The 19,097-nt window shown below is 47.2% G+C and overlaps 2 protein-coding genes across 3 annotated transcripts in view; one reads left to right on the top strand and one right to left on the bottom strand.

Moving 5' to 3' along the window:
* PTK6 (protein tyrosine kinase 6) overlaps positions 1-19,097 on the bottom strand; it is a 736,207-nt gene that overhangs the window by 664,041 nt on the left and 53,069 nt on the right. The window lies entirely within an intron of this gene.
* Positions 10,266-16,889, top strand: PPDPF (pancreatic progenitor cell differentiation and proliferation factor). Its single transcript, XM_083447688.1, has 4 exons — positions 10,266-10,423; positions 13,636-13,710; positions 14,833-14,929; positions 16,439-16,889. Exons 1-4 carry the CDS (start codon positions 10,369-10,371, stop codon positions 16,551-16,553), a joined length of 342 nt encoding a protein of 113 aa, XP_083303814.1. The 5' UTR covers positions 10,266-10,368; the 3' UTR covers positions 16,554-16,889.

Below are 19,097 nucleotides of genomic sequence, written 5' to 3'. Positions count from 1 at the left end.
CTGCCCTTATACAGTGGTACCTCGGGTTAAGTACTTAATTCGTTCCAGAGGTCCGTTCTTAACCTGAAACTGTTCTTAACCTGAAGCACCACTTTAGCTAATGGGGCCTCCTGCTGCTGCCACACCGCCGGAGCACGATTTCTGTTCTCATCCTGAAGCAAAGTTCTTAACCCGAGGTACTATTTCTGGGTTAGCAGAGTCTGTAACCTGAAGCGTATGTAACCTGAAGCGTATGTAACCTGAGGTTACAGACAAAGAAGCAGAGTTAACAATACAGATTAATAATAAAAAATAAAAAAATAAAAAAATACATTTCAACATCAAAAATAAAAACAAAAAAATAAATTTAAAAACAAATCCAATAATTCCATATTCTTATCTTCATTAACTTATTTCCTTGACCTCCTCACACCTCCCTCTTTTGTATTCTAATTATTAATTTTCTCAGCAAATCCTTTCCATCTTTCACTATATTCAGTCCTTTAATTATCTTAATTTGTTTTAACCTTATCTCACCCTAAAAAGAAAAAACCTTGACATTAAAAAAATTATTTATACATAACTCCTTACTGAAGCAAAGTTCTTAACCTGAAGCACTATTTCTGGGTTAGCAGAGTCTGTAACCTGAAGTGTATGTAACCCATTTTAAATTCCCTGCCCTGGAGCTCATGACCACCCCTCCATACATCACACATACATCACAGAAGGTGTGTAACCCAAGACCACCACCCCTCCCCCACAAACCTCATACCTACATCACAGAAAAGGCAGTCTGCAACAGAAATTTGAATGTTGTTGTTTTTCCTCTCTGCCAGGTTATCTGATAATGCCTTCCTTATCTGATTGCCTTTCCTGGTAGTCTGGCCATTCCTTTGAGATGGTGATTACCCAATTCCTGAGACAATGGGAAGGTTCCCTCACCCCCTCCCTCCTTGCAGAGAAAACATTTGGTCAGTTTGGGAGTCAAAATGGTTTCAGGATGGTCTTCCTGTGCTGCTCCAGACACGTGGTCCACATATCTATGTACGTGCTTGGTTGGTACAATTATGAATATATATATATATATATATATATATATGACCTTAATTTTTTTATTTCAATGGGGGTTGGACTAGATGAGCCCTGGGGTCCCTTCCATGATTCTATTCTCTTATTCTGTTCTATCCACCAGGATCCAAATTGCCTGCTTGCAATTTGGGCCTGTTTCCACGACTGAAATTTGCCGGGTCGGCGAAAGCGACTCTGCAAAGGCAAAAGATAACTAATTGGGTTGTTTTGCTTTCGAGTCCCAGGCATGTCATATTATGATGATTAATGTACCCTCTCATGTCCTGGCAGGGCCCAGAGTTTATCCAGTTCTCCAGCTCGACACAATTTGTTACCCTTTCTCGATGAGGGTTCTTTGTGTGTGTTTGCATGCATGCATGTGCCAAGTACATGGTGTTACTTGAGACATTTCGTTTCCTTGATGTTTACCAAACTTACTGATTAAAAAAAAAAAGGCAGCTGCGAAACCAAGAGAGGAACCACAAAGCTCTTCTTAGCAAGAGAAGTCATAGAATCATAGAGTTGAAAGGGACTGAAAGGATCATCATTCTCGCCTAATCCACTGCAATGCAGGAATCTTTTGCCCCAAGGTGGGCTTGAACCCATAGCCCTTACATTAAGAGCCTCATGTTCTACCAACTAAGCTATCCCACTTGACGTTAATGAGGAAGGGGAGAATCTTTGGGGCTCGTGGGCGAGATCTGCCCTGGTAGGGTGAGCATCAGGTCACGTTGGCTTCAAAACACCCACCCACCCCTTATTTAAAGTGGTACCTTGGGTTAAGTACTTAATTTGTTCCGGAGCTCCGTTCTTAACCTGAAACTGTTCTTAACCTGAAGCACCACTTTAGCTAATGGGGCCTCCTGCTGCTGCCGCGCCGCCAGAGCACGATTTCTGTTCTTATCCTGAAGCAAAGTTCTTAACCTGAAGCACTATTTCTGGGTTAGCGGAGTCTGTAACCTGAAGCGTATGTAACCCGAGGTACCACTATATTTAGAGATTTTCATCCCCTGTTTCAATCTCTGGGGTCTCCAGGTAAGCCCGGGGGAGAAACCTCTTCCCCACCCCCCATCTGAAACCCCGGAGAGCAGCTGCCAGTCAGAGTGCACTGTACTGAGCTACATGGACCAGTGACATGAATGCATACACACCATGCATTTAAAGCACATTGTTTCCATCCATGGCAAGTTCTTAAAGAAATGGGACTGCCTGATCACCTCATCTGTCAAACCTAGACAGCATCTTAAAAAGCAGAAACATCACCTTGTCAACAAAGGTCCGTATAGTTAAAGCCATGGTTTCCCCAGTAGTGATGTATGGAAGTGAAAGCTGGACCATAAAGAAGGCTGATGGCCGAAGAATGGATGCTTTTGAATTCTGGTGCTGGAGGAGACTCTTGAGAGTCCCATGGACTGCAAGAAGATCAAACGCATCCATTCTTAAGGAAATCAGCCCTGAGTGCTCACTGGAAGGACAGATCGTGAAGCTGAGGCTCCAAGACTTTGGCCACCTCATGAGAAGAGAAGACTCCCTGGAAAAAAAACCTGATGTTGGGAAAGATGGAGGGCACAAGGAGAAGGGGACGACAGAGAACGAGATGGTTGGACAGTGTTCTCGAAGCTACCAGCATGAGTTTGACCAAAGTGCGGGAGGCAGTGGAAGACAGGAGGGCCTGGCCTGCTCTGGTCCATGGGGTCACGAAGAGTCAGACACGACTAAACAACAACAACAACACTTCCACCTAAGAACCCTGGGAACTGTATTTTGTTAAGGGCACTGGTGACTGTATCTGTGCGAGGGGTGAACTACAGTTCCCAGGTTTCTTTGCAGAGCCAGATGAGCCAATGGTCTGACTGCACATGCACCATATATTCATAGCACATTATTTCCCCCTAAGAGCCCAGGTTTATTTGGGGGGAAATGATGTGTTTTAAATGCATGCAGCCGCAGCACAAGGCAGCAGCTTCCTATGTTGCTAAATGCAACTGTATGAAATTCAATCAACAGATTGAGACTGAACACAATCTTCTATGGTGTTGATGATGATGAGCCCAGGACAAAATACAAAATATCATTTGTGGTCCTGTGCAAAGTGAAGCAGCAGGAGGAAGCAGGAAATAAACAGGCGAGAGAAGCCTGTTATTTGGGGTGAAATTAGGCCTCAAATGTGATACAGCAGAACAGGGGAGTCACTGAATGTGACTCCCCTCCTCTCAAGCATTCCAAAAACCTGCTGGAACAAAGAGGAGTTAACTTGGTGCTGCCTGAACAAATAAAAAGGTATCAGTAATATTAAAATAAAAAAAAATCAGCAAGAGCAGAAGATTAAAAACAGCATAAAACCAATTCTACCAATGATTAATTAAAATGCCTGGCAGCAAAAAGATAAGGGCAGCAAGTCCCAGGAGAAAATGTTCCACAACTGGCCCTCACACCTGGCTTGCCTTGGTCTGCAAAAGCAGCTCCTCCTCCTAAGGTGAACTTGACACCCAGGCCAACTGATGTGGAGGAAGTATTCCTGCATTGCAGGGGGTTCAACTAGATAACCCTTTAGGGTCCCTTACAACTGTACTGTTTTCTGATTCTATGATTCGCAACAGAAGAAGCGCCAGCCTTTTGAAATGCACCTCAAAATAAGGTTCTGTGTTTTTTTCAGAGGATAGTCCTAGAATCCTAGGAACGGCAGTTTAAGGGTGCCGGGAAGTATAGCTCTGGGAGGGCTAAACTACAACTCCCAGGATTCCTTGGGAGAAGCCAACAGCATGCTGAGGTCCAAGGCCACGTTCACACAATGCACTTAAAACAGGCATCCCCCAAACTCGGTCCTCCAGCTGCTTTGGGACTACAATTCCCATCATCCCTGACCACTGGTCCTGTTAGCTGTGGATGATGGGAGTTGTAGTCCCAAAACAGCTGGAAGGCCGAGTTGGGGGATGCCTGACTTAAAGTGTATGGTGCTCCATCCCCGAAAAAACAACAAGATATCATGGGAATTGTAGTTTATCCCCACCATTCCGAGCACCTTTAACGAACTACATTTCCCAGACGTCTTTGAGGGGGGGGAAGCCTAGTTCTTTTCATTTGTGGTTATTAACAGAAGCTGCAGTCGTGGTTTCCTTCCCAATTTCGCAACTAACGTTGCGCGCAAACGGCGTTTCTCCTATTGTTCGCTCGGAAAAGGCGAGGAGGGCAGTCGCCGCAGCCCAGCCCGTGTGTTTCACCCCGATTAGCTCACCCGACCCTCCTCTCCGCCCCGTTTTGGGGATGGAGGCGTCACCTGAGCTGACGTCGCCAGGCTGGCTGACCCTATATAAAGCGCCGCAGCTGCAGTCCCAGCCTTTAAATCCATATACGCCTCGTGTGTTTTTTTGTGGACGTGGAGTGTACTCCCAAAATCTCCTTTGCAAATGGGCTCCGTCGCCTAGCGTTTACTCCCCTGAGCCAGGTCACCTGTGGTCTGAAGCCGCTGGGATTTTGCTGAGCGAAGCGTTAAGTCTTTAAAGGTAAAAAAAAAACCTTTCCCCCTCTCTCTTCCTTTTCTTTTTCTGGCCGCCATGTAGGCAAGGCTCTTCTGGCTCGAAGATCTGTGAGCTTCCGCCGTTTAATTTTTTTTAAAAGCATATTCATCTTGGGGCATGAACGTTGCGCGTAATTGCGTGGATTTAAATCGCTTGCATGCTGTTGTTATTTATTTCACCTCCGACAATTCAGTCTGCTGAAGCCTGGGGAAAAAAACAATTCAGAGGGTAGCTTCTCTGGCTTACCTTTGGGGGTTTTGTAATTTATTTTCATTTGAAAGCTAGTAACACGCCTGCTTAAGGGCCGTCTGATTTTAAAACCTCTGACAAGTGAAAGCTCGGCTGGGGGAAGCTTAGGTTTGTAATTTCGCCAAGCAGACTTTGCTGGAGAGGCTCGGTTCGAAGTACACAGCGACTCAGAAAAAACCACTGAGGCCAATGCGACTTGCTTGCATGCAAGCGGCGCTTAATTAGGTTTGCAACAGAAGAAAGCCCTTATTGGAGGCGGCGGCGAGACGTAATTCCGAGCAAGACCCGGCTGTTAAAAGTGCTGGAGAAGTTGTGAAATTCGAAAACGCCGATCTGTGTTGGCTAAAGCCAGCACAGCCTCGGGTTATGGCGGCTTGCTCGACTGCTGCTGCGGGGGGGGGGGGAGCGCCCTTTGCTCCATAGCCCCTGCCAACTTTTAAAATGTGTTGATGGTACTGAAAAGTGGGAGGAATGTGCGGGTTTCGATCGTTCAAGCAGTTAAGGGAATCGCTTCGAGAAGGGGGAGATTTGTTTTGGTAAACCGTAAGGGCGTGATTGTTTACTTCCTGACGGTGCATCCGCTGCGAACAAAGAGTGAAACGTTCTACTCGCTTGATGAACGTTCCATTCCCGGGTCTCAACGTTCCATTCCCGGGTCTCAACGTTCCATTCGGGTCTCCGCCCTTTCTCGCGGCTTGCTGACCACCGCCTTATTCAGAGGGGAGGCTGGGGGGGGGCAGCGTTGACTGGGAACCTTTTAATTTTATTACCTGTAACCCAGTTGCCACCACTCGGGCGGTAGTTTTCTTTGCGTTTTCTCTCCCGCTGGTGGGACTCAATATTTATCCGTCCGCTCCTTTCCAATCCGCAGCCTTTCGCTGGCTGACAGCTGTGCAGCAATCGTGCCCCTGCATGCGGTGGCTTTGTGGCCATATTGGCTGAGAGCAAACGCTCGGGGCACCCACGCCAAAATTCGGCTCATTCTTCGAGCTTTTGCATATATATATATATTTCTACATCTGTTCCCCCCCCCCCCCAACTCTCGCTTCCTCCTCCGTCCACCGAAATGCTGTTTCGGCACGCAAAAGCGACACGCGCCCTGCTTGTGTCTTTCGACTGCAAAGGCTGGGGGTTGAGGAAGGAGGTTTCTATATGTGTAGGTTGCAGCAAGCCAGTTCAGTCCGGATTTTGGCTGCTTGGCTGTGGAAGACTTCCCCCACCCGCTAAACGCGCGCACACGCACACACACACAAGAGATATGAGAACATTCTGTAGAAAGGCACAAAGGAAGGGAGGATCTAGCCACCCACACTCCTGAGTCAGTTGAACGTGGTGTTGAGGTTGTGATAGGAGATAATGTGATAGGAATTTTATGGTATTAGATATATGGTAATGTTCATAACTGCACATACATAGATCAACACAGGAAGACCAACCTGGAACCATTTTGATTCTTAAACTGACCAACTGACCAAATCCTTTCTCTGCAAGGTTAAACTGGAAAAGCCTCCCCATTGTCTCTTTCCTCACAAATCCTGTCTCACAAGATATGTCTGTTTGAATAAGGTGTGAGCCTGTGACCTGGCCCAGGAAATAAGTATTTTACCACTACAAAAGAATGGCCAGGCACCCCAGGCAATCCAATCAAGTAACTTTACTAGCTGCTTTGCTTCTCAATATTCTCTGGTTGGCCTCTGTTATTTTCTCCTACCACTAGGGAACCTATGTAAGGACTCTATATGGGCTCTTGGATACCCCATAAGGGAAAAGGGCATATTTTTATTTACAACAAGGTCCCTCTACCCAGCAAAAATCTCAATTATTTTACTTGAGGTAGAGGGAAGAGTTTAACGTGTGCTTCTGGCTCGCATTTTTGTAGCCCAGAATCTTTCCACTTGAAAGGAACTGGGAATGTGCGAGTGTTCTGACAAAAGAGAGAGGAGTGTGTGTGTGTGTGTGTGTGTGTTTAAACTGGTATAAACCAGATCTCTGATTTCCTGTTGGTGGTTTTGACTCATTTAATGCCATGTGTCCTCTGCTTTTTACCAAAACAATAGACTAATAATGTTCCATGTTAGTCTCTTGGCAGGTTGATAGTTTACAGTGTGGTAACATGCACCCCCCCCTAAAGTTTAAAGGGGGGGGGGTTCAAAGTAAAGGAGATTTCTACTCTTGCCGAGAATGGCTTTTGTTGGTGCATGTAAGGGCTTAAGAGAAGTTTTGCTTATTCAAATCAACGTCTGGGACCACTTCTAGGGGAACTCGGTGGGGCTTCTTAATGGCCAAGGTCACAGGGACAGACTTGACCCCTTGCCCAAACAGTGCACCCCACTTTTAACTTTTTTGGTTTGTTTGTGTGTTCTACTTTTTTTTTTTTTACTCTGCTTTCAGGTTGACTGTTTACAAAAATGTAAAACAAGAGAAACCTCATAGCTATATAATTAATAAAATCCGCAATGCAACAAAACATTGTTCTCTACAAGTGAGGGAATAATGCTGTTTTAGTCCTAGGGAAAAAGTAAACCCCTGCATTTTAGGGAGGGGGGGCTAAGGGGGTGCCAAAACAACCCAAAATGAAGTTTTTAAACTTATCTCTCTGTCCACAGGGAACATCTTAGTCTGAGTTGTGTGAGTCCTCCATGTAGAAAAAACTTTGGCCGTGTCTGTTGGGAGTTGTAGTCCAGGCATAGGCGAACTCGACCCTCCAGATGTTTTAGGACTACAACTCCCATCACCCCTAGCTAACAGGACCAATGGTCAGGGATGATGGGAGTTGTAGTACCAAAACATCTGGAAGGCCGAGTTTGTCTAATCCTCTTGTAGTCCAACAGGGTTGGGAAAGGGGTTCTAATGAGTGAAATTATATAGAAATATTACATTCTAGCGCTAGCACATTTTCTTTGGTCATATTTATAGGCTTCCAGAAGAATTAACATCACATCAACACCATAAAGCACATGGCTTCTCCCCAGAGATTGCTGGGAACTGTAGTTCTCCCCACAGAGCTACAATTTCCCGCACCCTTAACAAACTACAACTCCCAGGATTCTTTGGGGAAGCCATGTGTTTTAAATGTGTGGTGTGGCTGAGCCCCCACTTTCTCCACTAAATGCAGACTGGTTAATCAAGAGGCAGCATGGGATATTACTACAAAAATCCTACCATCACCACATCCTTGAGTTAGGTTCAGGGCCTGAGCTTGAATCCAAGCTTGAAATGTTCAAATGTTTTTTATACGATGCAAGCCAGCCAAGATTACCAAATGGAGTGCTGTTTTCTCTTTTGTACACAGCAGGCTAATTTTTCTCCTGAGTTGCCCAGTGTGTTTTGACTGTTCTTGTTAGATAGTCCAGACCTGATGAAAAGGTTGCTAGGAACTGGGAGCTCCTGCCTTTTGGGGAAAAAAAAGTTAGCCAAATATTAAATACAGACAAAAGTGTCAGTTTAATTCTAAACCCAAAATATTGATTGGCAAATTTAAAATGTCATGTAAAATTAATCCCTGCTGCTTCTTGGTCTTCTTCCCTCCTACTCCATGTTATTTGCACTTTGCGGCTGATCGTTCCTTCTGCTTGCTTCTCGGCACAGGCAGGAAACGTGGATAAATTATTATTATTTATTGAATTTATATACCGCCCTGTACCCTAGGGTCTCAGGGTGGTTCACAGAATAAAATCAAGATAGAAAACCACAAGATAGTAAGGTAAAGGTAAAGGGACCCCTGACCATTAGGTCCAATCGTGGCCGACTCTGGGGTTGCGGCGCTCATCTCGCTTTACTGGTCGAGTGAGCCGGCGTACAGCTTCCGGGTCATGTGGCCAGCATGACTAAGCCGCTTCTGGAGAACCAGAGCAGCGCACGGAAATGCCGTTTACCTTCCCGCCAGAGTGGTACCTATTTATCTACTTGCACTTTGACGTGCTTTCGAACTGCTAGGTTGGCAGGAGCAGGGAGAGCTCACCCCGTCGCGGGGATTCGAACCGCCGACCTTCTGTTCAGCAAGTCCTGTGGTTTAACCCACAGCGCCACCCGCGTCCCGCAAAACCACAAGATACCTAATAACAATAAAACTGCAGACCAATAGCAGAGGTTTTGGTAAAAGGTATAAATGCAGAACCAAGGCAAACTGACAACTGTTTCTTCCCTCACGGAAGTTGGATTACAGGCAGCTTGCTTCTTCCCCCAGCAGTTGGCTGTTGTGAGCCTGTCTGCTTTGAGAGGCTTGGCTGTGCCAAGTGTTCTGGAGTTTCGCTTCGGTCTCTGCCCACGTGCCATCTCCAACAACGTTTGCAGTTTTGTTGTGGAATGTGCTGCCGCAGCATGAAACATCTGGCAAGCACTCCTGAAAAGGCTGCTCAAAGAGGTTCTTGTGTAACAAACCAGCTTCGAGAAAACCATGCCATGCAGAACTGGAGGCAGGGACCCTTATGCGCTATAGACCAGTAAAGACCTGGTTTACCCCATGCCCTGCAAACTTGGTGGGCAAACAGATCAGATCACTCACTGATCACGTTTCTGATTCAGGTGCAAACTTAACCCACACTCCTCCAGCCAGTTAGCAATGCTGGGATGTGGTGAAATGTTCAGTGCCCTCCAGAGATGTGGAACGTCTGATGCTCCCGATTTTGTTGAGCGCCTGCTCTCCCGTCAGTCCCAGCCAGCGTGGTCAGGGCAGATGGGAGTTGTAGTCTAGCTGCAAGCAGAGGACCACAGGTTCTCGGTGCCCACCTGGCTCACATGGTTTGAGCAGACAGCTTCTTGCATCTTGAGGAGAGCTCACACAGGTGGTCTTTGCATGGTGGGTGGGTGGTGCTGTGGGTTAAACCACAGAGCCTAGGACTTGCCGATCAGAAGGTTGGCGGTTCGAATCCCCGCGACGGGGTGAGCTCCTGTTGCTCGGTCCCAGCTCCTGCCAACCTAGCAGTTCAAAAGCACATCAAAGTGCAAGTAGATAAATAGGTACCACTCCGGCAGGAAGGTAAACGGCGTTTCCATGTGCTGCTCTGGTTCTTCAGAAGCGGCTTAGTCATGCTGGCCACATGACCCGGAAGCTGTATGCTGGCTCCCTCGGCCAAGAAAGCGAGATGAGCGCCGCAAGCCCAGAGTCGGCCACGACTGGACCTAATGGTCAGGGGTCCTTTTACCTATAGCCACTGATGCCTTTTGAAAAGCATGGGAGTGAATCCTGCCCTTTAAAGCGGCCTGTGCTGGCCTGGGACTGAGGGGAATTGTAACTTCAAAAATGCAGAGGGCACCAGGTTGGTTGGCATCTGTCTGTCTCGGGAGGCAACAGAGGAGTGCCCCTTTGGGGGTGAGCGCAAGCTGTTGGACGGTTTCAGCGCCTGCTGTGGCTGTAGAGACTGATAGGGGAGAGACATGTTTTGTTGCAGCTGGGGCAGAGGAAGGTGTCCGGTTGTGTTGCTGCAGATGCACCGTAGCCTTTCTCCTCCCTGTGTTCGTCTTTCTGCACCAGGTTACAGTCTCTCTTTATTACAGCTACTCTTGTTTTGTCTCCCAGGGTTTACAACTTGCACAAGAACGAAGACAAAGAAACATGGCAGCAATCCCGTCAAGCGGCTCCCTTGTGGCAACCCACGACTACTACCGAAGTAAGAAAGGGGAAGGGGGCGAGTTTCCCAGACTCGAGTCTCCAGCTGTTTTTTTGACTACAACTCCCATCATCCCTAGCAAGCAGGACCCAGTGGTCAGGGATGATGAGAATTGTAGTCCCAAAGCAGCTGGAGTACTCTAATGCGGGGTCAGCAATCTTTTTCAGCTGGGGGCCAGTCCACTGTCCCTCTGACCTTGTGGGGGGCTGGACTATATTTTTTTTGGGGGGGGGCTGAATGTATTCCTATGCCCCACAAATAACCCAGAGATGCATTTTAAATAAAAGGGCACATTCTACTCATGTAAAAACACGTTGATTCCCGGACCGCCCGGAGGCCCATTTAGAAGGTGATTGGGTCGGATCCGGCCCGCGGGCCTTAGTTTGCCTACCCATGCTATAATGGTTAGGGTGTTGGACTATGACCGGGGATACCAGAGTTCGAATCCCCACTCAGCCATGAAAGCTCCCTGGGAGACCTTGGACTAGTCACTGCTCCTTAGCCTAACATACCTCGCAGGGTCGTTGTGAGGTTGGGGAGGAGAACCATGTACCTTGAGCTCCTTAGATGATAAAGGTGATATATCAATGTAATTGATGATGATGATAATAATTAATAATAATAATAAAGGTGGGGAATGAAGATGAATAAAAAGAGGGGGGAATAATATGTACAAATAACACTACAATGGTACCTCAGGTTACAGGCGCTTCAGGTTAGACTCCGCTAACCCAGAAATAGTACCTTTGGGTTAAGAACTTTGCTTTAGCATGAGAACAGAAATCGCGCAGCGGTGGTGCAAGGCCCCATTAGCTAAAGTAGTACCTCAGGTTAAGAACAGTTTCAGGTTAAGAACGGACCTCCGGAACGAATTAAGTTCTTAACCCGAGGTACCACTGTAATGATAACAGTAAATCACCATCGGATCATGTAAAGGACCTTTTTATCCTGTTAGAATAATAATAATAAAAGACCCCTGTTGGTGGGCTATTTTATTGCAAAACCATGATGCTGTGGGCACCCTGGCTCTTTCTTAATAGCCCCCCAGCGCCCAGAAATGGATAGAGGCTGGCTGGAAAATACTATCCTTGCATTCACCACAATCTAGCACAGATAGCTTGTGGGAGGGGGCAGGCGTTCCTGTGACTTGCACTGGAGTGAGTCTGGAGCAGTGAACAAATCAGTGATGGCCAAACTTGGCCCTCCAGCTGTTTGGGGACTACGAATCCCATCATCCCTGACCACTGGTCCTGTTAGCTAGGGATGATGGGAGTTGTAGTCCCCAAACAGCTGGAGGGCCAAGTTTGGCCATCACTGGAATAAATGAAAGGAAAAGAAGACATCTGCTCGCCGGCTTCTCCAGACCTCTCTGGGTGTCTTGAATTACGCTGCTCAGCACCCCACCTCGCCCGGGGCCTCAAGCTTGCGGGGGCCGCTTCTCAATAATCCCAACATCCTCCTGGCGTTTTATTCCCTTTAAGGGAACCTTCCTAAACGTTAGCGCAGAGGGAAAAGGTGCTGCATTGGAGCCGAGCCCCCATAAAAGGTCAGCTCCAACGGTTCTGCTAAACAAAGCCTGAGTTTGTTGGGCGGGAGGCTGAATGTCGTCCTTTGTCTCTCTCTGGGCTCCGAGCCCAGTGTGCTCTTCTAAAAGTGTAGCGGGGCTGGTGCTGCAGGAGAAACCAGTAAGGGAAAATGGCCTCCTTGGCTAGGTGGGGTCCCCTCTCTGCTCCAGTTCTGAGAAATGCAATTCTTTAGCCAGCAAGAGTTTTGAGAGCAGCTGCTGTTTGGTTGTGCAAGCCAAACACTCTGCAAATTTGCTATTTGTCAGCAGGCAGCGCTCCCAAAAGAGTTAGAATCATAGAATCATAGAGTTGGAAGAGACCACAAGGGCCATCGAGTCCAACCCCCTGCCAAGCAGGAAACACCATCAGAGCACTCCTGACATATGGTTGTCAAGCCTCTGCTTAAAGACCTCCAAAGAGGGAGACTCCACCACACTCCTTGGCAGCAAATTCCACTGTCGAACAGCTCTTACTGTCAGGAAGTTCTTCCTAATGTTTAGGTGGAATCTTCTTTCTTGTAGTTTGGATCCATTGCTCCGTGTCCGCTTCTCTGGAGCAGAAGAAAACAACCTTTCTCCCTCCTCTATGTGACATCCTTTTATATATTTGAACATGGGTATCATATCACCTCTTGACCTCCTCTTCTCCAGGCTAAACATGCCCAGCTCCCTTAGCCGTTCCTCATAAGGCATCGTTTCCAGGCCTTTGACCATTTTGGTTGCCCTCCTCTGGACACGTTCCAGTTTGTCAGTGTCCTTCAGTTTCCCGTTGCTTTGACCATTGTTTCCAGTCCTTGCTAGAGACAAAAATAGTGTCCGGTCTCTCCCTGGTTTCAGAAGGTCTTTCCGCGAAACACAGCACTGGGGTTGGAGCCAAACTATACTTTTAATGCAGATTTAAAAGCTCACAGCTCTTCTCAAAGAGTCCTGGGAGCTGCCGTTTACCCCTCGCAGAACTACAATTCCCAGCACCCTCACGAAGCGGCTCTGACATGGATGTTCACGCCATGCAGGTTGGGAGGAGGACTGGGCAATATATTGATACATCATCCAATGTGGACTTGAAGTCCACATTGTGATACACATTTCGTAATTTCTGACCTGGTGACATACCACAAATCGTGTGTCTCTGCGCTATGCAAAAAATTGAAGTGTGGAAAAAGCCGTGAAGCCAGACGATGCTTCTACGTAGCTCCGTCATTTCAGACCTCGTGATAAATTGATATATCATGAATACCTGGCAATATATCACAATGTTGAAACCCAGATACGGCCGAGCCCTGGCTGGAAGAGAGCCAATGTGGTATAGTGGTTAAGAGCGGTGGGCTCGTAATCTGGTGAACGGGTTCGCTTCCCTGCTCCTCCACATGCAGCTGCTGGGTGACCTTGGGCCAGTCACACTTCTTTGAAGTCTCTCAGCCCCACTCACCTCACAGAGTGTTTGTTGTGGGGGAGGAAGGGAAAGGAGAATGTTAGCCGCTTTGAGACTCCTTCGGGAAGTGATAAAGCGGGATATCAAATCCAAACTCTTCCTCCTCCATAGAGAGAGCTCCGCTGCGGTTTGCGTTATTCCTGCGCTCCTCACGGCTGCAGCAGGAACTGTGGTGCGTGTTGATCTAATGGGGCAAAAACGTGTCTTGTCTTGCAGGGCGTCTGGGTTCCACTTCCAGCAACAGCTCCTGTGGAAGTGCAGAGTATGGGGAGGTCATCCCTCACCATCCAGGTCAGTATCTTTGCTTCTGAGGGTGTCGCCTTTATGGGGGATGGTCCCTGTCTAGCAGGGATAGCAAGAGGGCAGCAGATTTTGGTCTTGCGCAGAGCACCATATCATCAGGGTCTGCCCTTGGTGGGAGTCCTGTGGCCAGGGGTGATGGAGTTGTGAAAACTTAGGTCCAGGATACCTTAAGGACCGCCTGAGCTCTTGCATCTCAGATCAGTTTCTGGCATAATCTGGAGAAGGGCTGTTAGTTGAAGCTCGGCTCTCTTCCACTACAAGCCAGGCATTTTGTGTCTCTGGTCCCATTCCTGCGAACACTCTTCCAGCAGAGATTCATAAGACATCCTTGCTTTTGCTCCTCTGAAGTCTTTTTCATGCCCACGGGCAAATGCTGCCATTTAAAACCTTTTTTAACAATTGCTTTTTTTCTGGTTTTATATTTTGTTGTGTGCATATTGTTGTACAACACCCTGATTAATATATATATATATATATATATATATATATGTGCTTCTATAAAATATTGTTTTTAATTTTTAAAAATTTGTATGCTGCCTTTCATCCAAAGATTACAGGGTGGTTCACAACATAAAAACACAAAATGGAAACACAAAATGCATAATAAAACAATCCAATAGCCTCCCTCCCACAGACACATTTAAAAGACCGTAGATTGTTCACCATGCCAAATGCCTGGTTGAAGAGAAATGGTTTTTGCCTGGTGCCTAAAGATATGTAACAAAGGCAGCAGGCAAGCCTCCCCAGGGAGAGCGTTCCACAAACGTGGAGCCACCACTAAAAAGGCCCTGTTCTCATGTTGCCACCCTCTGGACCTCTCATGGAGGAGGCACACAAAGAAGGGTCTGATATGATGATCACAGGGTCCAGGTTTGTTCATATGGAGAGAGGTATTGCAGTCCTGAGCTGTTTAAAGCTTATCAGTCAAAACCGGCACTTTGAGTTGGGCCCTGAAATTAATTGGCAGCCAGTGCAGTCAGGCCAGGGTTGATGAAATGTGCTCAAACCATCTTGTTCCGGTGAGCAATCTGTCTGCCAAATTCTCCACCAGCTGGACATCGAAGAGGAGTCCCCATTTTCTGACTGCGACACTTGTGTTCATTCTCACAGGTCTCCCCAAGTCTGACCCTGGGCACTGGTGGGCCAGCTTCTTCTTTGGAAAGACGACCCACCCAGTCATGACAACTGTGTCGGAATCCCCAGAGAAGTAAGTGAAATTGTGCCGAGTTTGGAAATGTAATATCACGTGTGTGTGTGTGTGTGTGTGTGTGTTTGGATCTTAAGTGGGGATCTTGGAAAATCGCAAACAGACGTGTCGCTGGGATGGGAGATCTGGGACGCTAATGTTTTCTCTGCCCCGCTGTTCTTCACTGATTCTGTAATTAGCTCAATCCTTCTTCTTCCTGTCTATATACTTCCTAAATGGGTAGATTAGTGTTTGGGTTAACTTTGGAAAATATTTAAGCGTTACATTATATTTCCAACATTGGCATATGGTCCTATATGGAGAGGGGTGGTGTGTGTGCAATGTAAAAGATTTGTATCTGTTATAGAATCAGAGTTGGCAGGGACCTCAGGGGTCATCTAGTCCAACCCCCTGCCATGCAGGAACCTCAACGAAAGCACCCATGAGAGATGGCCATCTCAACTCTTCATTTAATCCGCACCTGCTTTTCTGCATCCAAATAGCTGGGCGAGAGGGAAGATTTGCGTGCAGCGCAAGCTTCTAGTCCCCTGTGCAAGCCCATTTATTTATTTGTCTTATAAAAACGAATCCCCAAGCAGAGTACAACAACAACAAAAATGTGTAAGTCACACTAAAATTAAGCAAATGGCAACAGTAATAAATCAAAAATAATAACAAAAGGCATACACTCTTTGCACATTAAACTCACAGTAGCTTAGTGGGGAGAGTTTATCCCTAGTCAGGCCAGCATAGGCATTTCTGGAAAGAGAGAGAGGATATTGGAGAAATATAATTCAGATTTAGTGAATTTGGGCTCCTGAGTAAGCACATTTAGGATTGCTCTGTACGCTTTCAGGGCAAGTGGGCTACCATACTGCTTAATCGGTAGAGTGTGAGACTCTTAATCTCAGGGTCCTGAGTTCGAGTCCCATGTTGGGCCAAGGATTCCCGCACTGCAGGGTGTAGAGTATCCCTTATCCTATGTGACTAGAATGTGGCCTTCCTGTACTCCTTATCCTATGTGACCCCTAGTCACATCTAGTATGATAGAGTTACACGCAGGCATTACACATCTTACTAGATAGAAACAGTACAGGGACATACTAATCTATGATAGATAGATAGAGTGGTACGCAGGGATTATATAGAAGCACTTAACATTCTTCTAGTCTGTGGTAATAAACAGGGGAAGTGTATAGTTAGATAACAGGGTCATGACATCAACTTAGAGAGTTAGAGCTTTCCGTGTCAGGGTCGTACAAAAGGCACTGTCCGAGAGAATTCCACCTACGCAGGCCTCTAAGAGATGCAACAGGAAAAACAGCACAGGACATTCTTAGTCACATAGGATAAGGAATACAGGAAGGCCACATTCTAGTCACATAGGATAAGGGATACTCTACAGCAGGGGTTGGTCTAGATGATTCTCGTGGTTCCGACTCTATACAGTTCTGTGATTCTCGAGTGACGATACTGCCGTTCTGACCCTCCGATCTCTCTCTCTCCCCTCCCTCCCCTTTGACCTTCCAGCTCAGGCACTTTCCAGGTGGCGAACGGCATGATCACATGTGGCCTGGCTCAGGACGTGATGAGGAAGCGCCACGCCAGCGAGCCCAGCAAACCGAACTCGGGTCCCACCGCGTGAGGAGGCCGGCTCCCCCCTGGCCAGACGCTTCTGACTTGAACGCTAGGCGGCAGAGCCCATTTTCCACTCCCTTTCCCCGTAGAGTAGGGCAGGCTGCTTCGAGTACTCCTTAGACGTAGGTTTTTATAAAAGCAAGAAACGGCAACTAAAAAGGAAAAAAAAAAAGAGAAATCTTCTGTGCCATCCTTTTCTACAACTTTCTTTTTCTTTTCTTCTTTTGGTGCAGCTACGTCTTCTTAACCCCTCCCTCTCCACCCAAAGAAGCCTTGTTTAACACTTCATTCTTGTTTTGTACTCGTCTGATGGAAACTAATAAATCCTGAGCAGCCTTTTAAACCGCTTGCGTGTGGCTTTGTACACTTGCGAACGGGAGGCGCAAGTTATTTCTTGCCCGGAGAACTTTAATAAGAAGAATAATTTTATTTGTATACCGTCACTCTGCCACTCTGGGCAGCTCCCAACAAAATATTAAAAACACAGTGCAGCATCATACATTTAAAAGCTTCCCTATACAGTGGTGCCTTGCAAGACGAAAAGAATCCCTTCTGTGAGTCTCTTCGTCTAGCGGTTTTTTCGTCTTGCAAAGCAAGCCCATTAGCGGATTAGTGCGTTTAGCGGCTATTAAAGGCTTAAGGGATTAGCGGATTAGCTGCTAAAAGGCTATTAGCAGCTTAGTGCCTTAGAAAAAGGGGGTGGGGAGCGGGAAAAAAACCCAGGAATCGCAAGACATTTTCGTCTTGCGAAGCAAGCCCATAGCAAATTCGTCCTGCGAAGCACCTCCAAAACGGAAAACCCTTTCGTCTTGCGGGTTTTCCGACTTGCGAGGCATTCGTCTTGCGGGGCACCACTGTACAGTGTTGCCTTGTTATTAAGTGTTAGTGCAGGGAACACGGTTTGACCTCTACATTTGAGAGGGACTGTAGTACAGGAGGCATCACAAGGTCAAAGACCCGCTACTATTTGTGAACTCTGAAAACATGAGGGGCTTCTGCATCAAAGGAATTGTGTGCAAGTTTGTTACGTCACAGAAACAACCGACCTCTCCAAAGTCAGGGAGCGAACCAAGGACCCAAACATCTGTGTGCAAAGCAGATGTTCTTCCATGGAGCTAAGGCCCCCCTCTTGCAGTGCAAACTTGTCCCATTTTGGTTTCAAGTAATTAGGGTGGGTAGACTTACTATTCCAGAAATCCTCCTGGAAAAAAACTATTCTTTAGTGCTCATTTAGAGCTAGCAGGAACCTGGGTTTTCCTCCAGATTGCCATTTGTTCTGATGTGTCACTAGAGAGCGGGTTTTTCCTTGGAAAGGAGCGGGGCAAGGGGGAAACTCCTTGGACCCATACTTAGAAAGCGTGGGTCAAGCTGCCAGAACTTGTGCTTTCTAGGCACAGCACATGCGGAAGTGTAGATGAACCCTGTATTTTTATATATGTGTGTGTGTGTGCTGTAAGCCACCCAGAGTGGCTGGGGAAACCCCGCCAGATGGGCGGGGTATAAATAATAAAATCATCCAGTTCGACTGGAGGCAATAGTGAGATAATCCAGGTATAAAGGTAAAGGCTAAAGGGACCCTTGACCATTGGGTCCAGTCATGGCCAACTCAGGTTGCGGCGCTCATCTCGCTTTACTGGCCAAGGGAGCCAGCGTACAGCTTCCGGGTCATGTGGCCAGCATGACTAAGCTGCTTCTGGCGAACCAGAGCAGCGCACGGAAACGCCGTTTACCTTCCCGCCGGAGTGGTACCTATTTATCTACTTGCACTTTGACGTGCTTTCGAACTGCTAGGTGGGCAGGAGCAGGCACCGAGCAACGGGAGCTCACCCCATTGGCGGGGTTCGAACCGCCAACCTTCTGATCAGCAGGTCCTAGGCTCTGTGGTTTAACCCACAGTGCCACCCACTTCTCAATCCATGTATACATGAAACAAAAAGCCTTTTTTGCTTCCATTTGCCCATATTTCTCATCTGTCTCCAGCCATGAGCCAGAGGCATTTGAGGAGGGGGTCCGTTTGCGGCTTTTAACTTTCCAAAGTTAACGGCCTGCATTGCTGGTTTAGCTTCACCAAACACTGGCTTCTGTGCACAACTTACTCAGCCCTGAAACCTCCAGCTTTTCCTCCACCTGTCTTTATCCTGCTGTCTTGAAGCATTTTAACACAGTGAAATTGACAGAAGCGCTCTTGTCCAAGACCCAAAAAGTACCACATTGAGATCTTAAGTTTTCATCGAACCTCAATCCTACAAGTTCCGCTTGTTTTATCACAGAGTCAAGGAGCATTTACCCCCACACCACCAAGGGCCACATTTCCTCCTGGGCAACTTTCTGGGGGCCATATACTATGGGTGTGCAAGGCCAGTGGCAAAAGTGAGCTGAGCAACGGATGCGAATTTTACCTTTCTACTGCACGTTAGTTTCTACACAAACACACTACAGCATGGGTAGGCAAACTAAGGCCCGGGGGCCGGATCCAGCGCAATCGCCTTCTAAATCCAGCCCACGGACGGTCCGGGAATCTGTGTTTTTATATGAGTAGAATGTGCTTTTA

Source organism: Podarcis tiliguerta (genome assembly GCF_965153285.1).
Source record: "Podarcis tiliguerta genome assembly, chromosome: 6".
Lineage (NCBI taxonomy): Eukaryota > Metazoa > Chordata > Lepidosauria > Squamata > Lacertidae > Podarcis > Podarcis tiliguerta.
Note: the sequence above shows the minus strand (reverse complement) of the source record. Positions and strands in the feature narration are given on the sequence as shown.

Bases quoted from the DNA above. Each gene is read 5' to 3' on its own strand.
- PPDPF (XM_083447688.1), top strand. From the start codon at position 10,369: ATGGCAGCAATCCCGTCAAGCGGCTCCCTTGTGGCAACCCACGACTAC. The intron at 10,424-13,635 runs GTAAGAAAGGGG...CTTGTCTTGCAG, and splicing joins AACCCACGACTACTACCGAA to GGCGTCTGGGTTCCACTTCC. The intron at 14,930-16,438 runs GTAAGTGAAATT...TTGACCTTCCAG, and splicing joins GTGTCGGAATCCCCAGAGAA to CTCAGGCACTTTCCAGGTGG.